Raw genomic sequence first — 7,164 nt, forward strand, 5'->3', positions numbered from 1 at the left:
CCTGTGAGTCTCCTGAAGGTGCCAAATGTGTCTGTACAGAAAATCCATGGCTCTCATTTGGAAAGGTGTGGGTTCACACTCTTAGCTGCAGCAATGCACCCTGAAACATACACTGCAGGTTTTGGGAAGAATCCAAAGTTTTAGATGGTTTTATCTGCAACTGTGACTGGGGATGTGTATAGCCTACAGTTCCACTTGTCCCTTACGTGTTTTCTGCATCGTCGTGATGCTCGTGGCCAGCATGGGAGGACAGGAAGAAGCAGAAGCAGAACCCAAGCCTAGCCAGGAAGAGACGCTGGCACATGGGTGACCCACTGTGGGAAGGAAAGGCACCCAACTCTCATGAATTTGAGTGACACAGAAGTAAGAAAACAGCTCCAAGGGGAGGCTGAAGCTATTATGGTCCATTTGTCAGAAAAGGAGGCTCCAGTTGGAAAAGAGGTTTTGACCAAAAGTAGAATATAAATCAGTACTACAGTTTACAGGATCATCTAACTAGCTAGTCCTGAAGGTGGATGATGCTGTGTGCTCGCCTGAGCAGTGTGGAAATCCCTGGCCACCCTGTCTTTTACCCATTAGGCAACTGAAGTTCACAGAGTCTGTGAGTAGCCCAAGGCCACTCAGCTAGAGCCTAGGTCTCTTCAGTTGAGACCCTGCATCAGAGTCTTCTTGGTCCCAGTAACACATCCTATACCTCCTTTTGTGAAGATGAATCCAAACTGGGAGGTCACCAGGTCAAGGGCAAGGGAAGACCCACATGCTTCTGCTGACCTCCCAGAGTCTGTGTGACCCTGCCACCACTTCTCTTCCTCCTTGTCCCAACCCTACTCCTGTGACCTGATGACCATTTCACTGTTTATTTGCACCTTGCCTGGACTGCAAGATATATGAAAAACAGAGGCGGGCGATCACCTAAGGTCAGGAGTTCGAGACCAGCCTGACCAGCATGGAGAAAAACCGTCTCTACTAATAATACAAAATTAGCCGGGCGTGGGAGTGCATGCCTGTAATCCCAGCTACTCTGGAGGCTGGGGCAGGAGGATCGCTTGAACCCAGGAGGCACAGGTTGCAGTGAGCCAAGATCACACTATTGCACTCCAGCCTGGGCAACAAGAGTGAAACTCTGTCTCAAAAAAAAAAAAAAAAAAGAAAAAAAAGAAAAAGAAAAAGAAAAAGGAAAAGAAAAGAAAAACGAAAACCAACAATCAAAAGACCGGCACCCAAACTCGTTGCCTTTGCTGCTGCTTTTCACTCTTGATAAAGCCATTTCTGCTGACGGCAGCTGCACAGATAGTTTGGAGGAAGAGCATGGAAGTTGGATGAGCACTACCCAGAACCTCTACTTCTGCCCTCATGGCTGGGTGGTTTGGGGTATGCCATTTACCCTCTCTGAGCCTGGCTTCTTCATCTACACAACAGGAATAGTGACACTCGTCTCATAGGGTAGTTGTGGGGATTAAGTGAGAAAATGGAGAGAAGGTACCTTGAATAATCCTGGATGCAAATGAGACATCCCATAAGTGGTCACTATGGTTGTTATATTAATGGGTTATTTTATCTCTCACTGTCATAAGACATCAAGAGAAAAAAACTGGCTGATTTCAGTGTTGATTTAGAAACAACTTATGTAAGGGATTATGTATAAAAAAGAATATGACATACATCCTGAAATACAGGCACACCTCACTTTATTGTGCTTCACTTCATATGCAGATACTGTGTCTTTTACAAATTGAGGGTTCCTGGCAACCCTGCCTCCAGTAAGTCTACTGGCGCCATTCATTTCCAACAGCATGTGCTTACTTCCTGTCTCTGTGGCGCATTTTGGTAATTCTGGCAATATTTCAAACTTTTTCAGCATTATCATATACGGTATGGGGATCTGTGATCAGCCATCTTTGATGTTACTATTGTGACTATTTTGCGGGTGCCATGAACAGTGTCCACAGAAGACAGTGAACTTCATCCATATGTGCGTGTGTGCTTTGGCTGCTCCATTAACCAGCTGTTCACCATCTCTCTCCCTCTCCTTGAGCCTGTTCCCTGAGATACAACAATATTGAATTAGACCAATTAATAACACTACAATGGCCTCTAATCATTCAAGTGAAACAGTCACACATATTTTTCTTTAAATCAAAAGCTAGAAATGATTAAGCTTAGTGAGGAAGGCATATTAAAAGCCAATAGAGGCCATAAACCAGGCCTCTTGTGCCAATCAGTTAGCTAAGTTATAAATGCAAAGGAAAGTTTTTAAAGGATATAATAAGTGCCACCCCAGTGAAAACAGAAATAAGACAGTGAAACAGCCCTGTTATTGATATGGAGAAAGTTTTATTGCCCTGGGTAAACTATGATATTCCCTCAAGCCAAAGTCTAATCCAGAGCAGGGTCCTAACTTTCTTCAATTCTGTGAAGGCTGAGAGGTGTGGAAGCTGCAGAAGCAAAGTTGGGAGCTGGGAGAGGTTGGTTCATGAGGTTGAAGAAAAGAAGCCATCTCCATAACACAAAAGTGAAAGGTAAGGCAGCAAGTGCTGATGCAGAAGCTGTAGAATGTCTTCCAGAAGATCTAGCTAAGATCATTGATAAAGGTGGCTACACTAACACATTTTCAATGTAGACAAACAGTCTTATATTGGAAGGTGCCATCCGGGACTTTCAGTTAGAGAGGAAAAGTCCATGACTGGTTCGAAGCTTCAAAAACAGGCTAACTCTTTTGTTAGGGACTGACTTTAAGGTGCCACCAATGCTCATTTACTTTTCCAAAATGCCTAGGGCCCTTAAGAAGCATGTCAAATGGGAAGGAGGAAGGGGGTGAGGGATGAAATACTACCTACTGCATACAATGTACACTATTCAGATGATGAATACACTAAAATCCCAGACTTCCCCACTACGCAATATAACATCCAGGTAACACAATTGCATTTGTACCCCCAAATCTATAAAAATTACAAAAGAAGTAGGCTAAATCTACTGTCTGTGTTCCAGAAATGGAAAAACAAAGCCTAGATGACAGCACATCTGTTTACAGCATTGTTTACTGAATATTTCAAGCCCACTGTTGAGATCTACTGCTTCGAAAGAAAATTCCTTTGAAAACATTAGTTCATTTATTAATACAATGCACCTGGTCACCCAAGAGCTCTGATGGAGACATATAAGGAAATCAATGTCGTTTCTGTATGTGCTAACACAACATCCATTCTGCGGCCCTTGGATCAAAGAGTAATTTTGACTTTCAAGTCTTACATTTTAAGGAATACATTTGTAAGAATACAGCCAGCATAAAGGGCGATTCCTCTGATGGATCTGGGCAAAGTCAATTGAAAACCTTCTGGACGGGATTCTGCATTCAAGATGCCATTAAGAACATTTGTGATTCATGGGAGGAGGTCAAAATAAAACATTAAAAGGAGTTTGGAAGAAATCGGTTCCAACCCTCCTGGGTAAGTTTGATGACTTCAAGACTTCAGTGTAACTTCAGGTACAGCAAATACGATGGAAATAATAAGAGAACTGGCATTAGGAATGGAGCCTAAAGATGTGACTGAATCGCTGCAATCTCATGAGAAAATCTGAACAGATGAGGAGTTGCTTCTTACGATTGAGTGAAATGGGCGGTTTCTTGAGATGGAATCTACTCTTGGTGAAGATGCTCTAAACACTGTTGAAATGACAACAAAGGATTGAGAATACTACCTAAACTTCGTTGATAAAGTAGTGGCAGAGTTTGAGAGGACTGACTTCAGTTTTGAAAGAATTTACACTATGGGTCAAATACTATCAAACAACACTGCATGCTACTGAGAAACCTTTTGTCAACTGATGTGGCAAACTTCATTGTTGTCTTCTTTTAAGAAATTGCCGGCCGGGCGCGGTGGCTCACGCTTGTAATCCCAGCACTTTGGGAGGCCGAGGCGGGCGGATCACGAGGTCAGGAGATCAAGACCACGGTGAAAACCCGTCTCTACTAAAAATACAAAAAATTAGCCGGGCGTGGTGGCGGGCGCCTGTAGTCCCAGCTACTCGGAGAGGCTGAGGCAGGAGAATGGCGTGAACCCGGGAGGCGGAGCTTGCAGTGAGCCGAGATTGCGCCACTGCACTCCAGCCTGGGCGATAGAGCGAGACTCCGTCTCAAAAAAAAAAAAAAAAAAAAAAAAGAAATTGCCACAGCCGCTCTAATCTTCAGCAACCGCCATCCTGATCCACACTGAGGCAGGGCCCTCCACCAGCAGAAAGATTACGATTCTTGGAAGTCTCACATGAACGTTGGCATTTTCAGCAATAAAGTATTTTTAAATTAAGGTATGCACATTGTATTTTAGACATACTATTTCACACTTAATGGAGTAATGTAGACATTGCTTTTATGTGCACTGGGAAACCAGAATGTTTGTATGACACACTTCATTGTGATACTGGCTTTATTGCAGTGGTCTAGAACCAAATCTGCAATATCTCCAAATATGCCTGTATTCCAAGGAAAACAGGGTTTTTTTGTTTTTCTTAAGCACAAATCCTTTGAGAAAGAAGGCAAAACAAAACAAAAACTCATAGCAGTATATGTATATGACAGTCCAAGACTGCTAAACAGAAGAAAACAGAATGTATTTCTGAAATCTATGGGATTCCTACGTGGGACTGAGTGGCCACGTGTTGGTAGTTTGGGCTGGCGTGGGACTGCTCCTTACCCTTTACTGATCCCCATGTCCTCACTCCTCAAGCCAAGGGCATATCGCCTATACCTCTGCATGGAACCCGCACCAACCCCACTTTCTTTTCTATCTCCCTGTAAAGTGCTTGAAAATGTCACTCCCCTCTCATTCAGCCTGCAGACCTCTACCCGCCTGGAGTGTGGTTCCAGGAGATGAAGAGGTTCAAGCCTGGAAACTCATGATTTTGCACACATTTCCTTTCTGCATTGTTGGAGCAATGAAAATATACATGGTCAAATAAAGGAGGAAAACATGTTGCGGAGGTCACAAGGTTCCACACGTCATCTCTTCAGTTCCAATCTCTCCCTGGAACTGTGCGCTTCCTTGTTTTGATCCCACTTCCTTCTTGGATCTCAAATTCTCCTCCTTCACTCCAGCAGCCCCTGCCCTTTCTGGTTGACCATAGCATCCACCTAGCTGGTCTCCCTACCCACGGTCACTTCTTTCCAGACGCCTTTCAGCTGCCCCCAGGGAACGTTCCTACTGGCCCCAGATGAAAGCCTCCATGGCTCCCAATGTTTCCAGGGACAAGCAGGAGGATCCCATCCCCAGGTGTCACCCTCCCCCTGACGTAGGTTCTGGAATCCTCTGCTGGGAATACCGTCCCTGGTCGCCCGTGTGGGGTCGGGGGCTCCTGAGTGCCCACCCGCTGCCTACAGGCCAGGGCAAGCCAGGAGACCTTGGGCCAGGGCCTGGGGTCCATGCCCAGACAGCCCCATCTCCTGTCTGGGGATGAGTGCAGAGGGGTGCCAGGCTCGGGTCTCCTAAGGGCTGAGAATTAGAGGGGAGTTGGGGGGTGTCTGCCACTGCACGCGCAGCCCCAACGGGAGGTTCATGGGCACGTGGGAAACCGCCGGCGCAGACAACCTGGGGCCCTTCGGGGGCGACCCCCTCGGGCAGCTCAGGGTCCCAGCTGCAGGCGGCCGCGTCCTGCCCCGTCCATCCTACCCCTCCCCACGCCAGCCGCGCATCCTCTCACCCAGACTCGGGCTCCTGCCTTCGCGCGCTGGAAAAAGATGGCGCCAGGGTGCCCCAGCCATGCCCGCCGAGCCCAGCCAGGCGCCCGCGCAGGCGCAGTGGATCACGGGAACAGCGCAGTCGCGAATCCAGTCTACGAGGAAGTTTCCGCCAGTAGACCCCAGGAAGCAGATCCGGTCTACACGGCCTGCCTCTCCAGCCTTCAGACCCCGGGTGTGCCCGTTGGGTGCATCTCCCCTTTCACACCGCGCCCTTCCCCTGCGGTGTGTCCCCGCCTTGTGCCCATCTCCCCTTTCCCGCTGTGCCCCTCCTCTGTGGTGTGCCCCTCTCGTGTCTATCTCTTCTTTTCCGCCACGCCCCTCCCCTGCCGTGTGTTCCCCGTTCGTGTCCATCTCCCTTTTCCGGCTGTGACAACCACCCCCCCCCACCCCAAACGCACGCGCACACACACACACACACATACACACACTCACACACGCGGTCTGGTCTGGTGACTTCTCCCCGCTGTTCTGGTCCCTGGCACAGCTCCTGGGTCTTCCCTGCTGGGATCCTGGGAACATTACATGGGGTCTGAGGGTGTCTCCTGAGGTCCTGTGAAATGAATTTCCACGTTTCTGTGAAAACGCTTCTGGCATTGCCTGCCATCCATGACCCCCACAGTACTTTCATGTACTCCTTGAAAACTGAGCTTGAGGACTCCTTTGGGTGCCAGCTGCACCTGTTGGCCTGTAGGTTCCCGGAAATGAGGATCTGCATTTATTTCTCTGCATCCACACTCAGGAATTAAATACTGACATACTTTTTTTATTTCTCTTCCATTTACTGTGCTTTACAGATGTAGTTTTTACAAACTGAAGGTTTGTGACAACCCTGTGTGAACAAGTTCTCTGAAAAAAAACTTTGGAGAAAAGACACTTTATTCCAGTGAAAAATTTGCAAACTGGGGAGAGGGCACCACCAGTGTAAAAATTAAGATGCACTCCAGAGAACAGAGGGAAGGCCCAGGTTTTATAGCAAAAGTGCCTTCCCAAGTTGCCAGTCACGTCTGTTTATGCAAATGAAGGCTTGAAACTTATTTAGTTCTGATTGGTTGACAGAGCTGAACCCTGATTGGTCAATATAGCTGAGCTCTGATTGGTTAATATAACTGAGCCCTGATTGGCCAAGGAGGTGAGCTCTGATTGGTTGTTCCAGGTGAGCGCTAACAGTCCCAAAGATAAAAACGTGCCAGTTTTCCAGGAACTCAAAGTACATGTGTGGCTCTTAGTCAGCAAATGGCTACTTGGCTCTGTTCAAAATTTAGGCCCAGTTAGTCACTTGGGAGCCATTTTGAAGGATTGGCTTTTTGCAGTTCACATTTGTTCAAGCCTGCATATAGCAAGTCTATGGGTGCCATTTTTCCAGCACCATGTGCTCACTGGCTGTCTCTGTGCCATCACTCTGGTAATTCGCTGAACATTTCAAACTT

General features: G+C 47.1%; 1 protein-coding gene across 1 annotated transcript in view; it reads right to left on the reverse strand.

Annotated features, from left to right (window-relative positions):
• The window catches only part of FAM3B (FAM3 metabolism regulating signaling molecule B), a 55,316-nt gene extending 49,555 nt beyond the window's left edge, over positions 1 to 5,761 (reverse strand). Inside the window, exon 1 of the mRNA XM_058427810.1 lies at positions 5,698 to 5,761. Coding sequence (XP_058283793.1) covers positions 5,698 to 5,758 — 61 coding nt within the window. The 5' untranslated portion in view covers positions 5,759 to 5,761. The remainder of the gene's footprint in view (positions 1 to 5,697) is intronic.
• Between the last annotated feature and the right edge of the window lie 1,403 nt (positions 5,762 to 7,164).

Source organism: Hylobates moloch, unplaced genomic scaffold (genome assembly GCF_009828535.3).
Source record: "Hylobates moloch isolate HMO894 unplaced genomic scaffold, HMol_V3 SCAFFOLD_14, whole genome shotgun sequence".
Lineage (NCBI taxonomy): Eukaryota > Metazoa > Chordata > Mammalia > Primates > Hylobatidae > Hylobates > Hylobates moloch.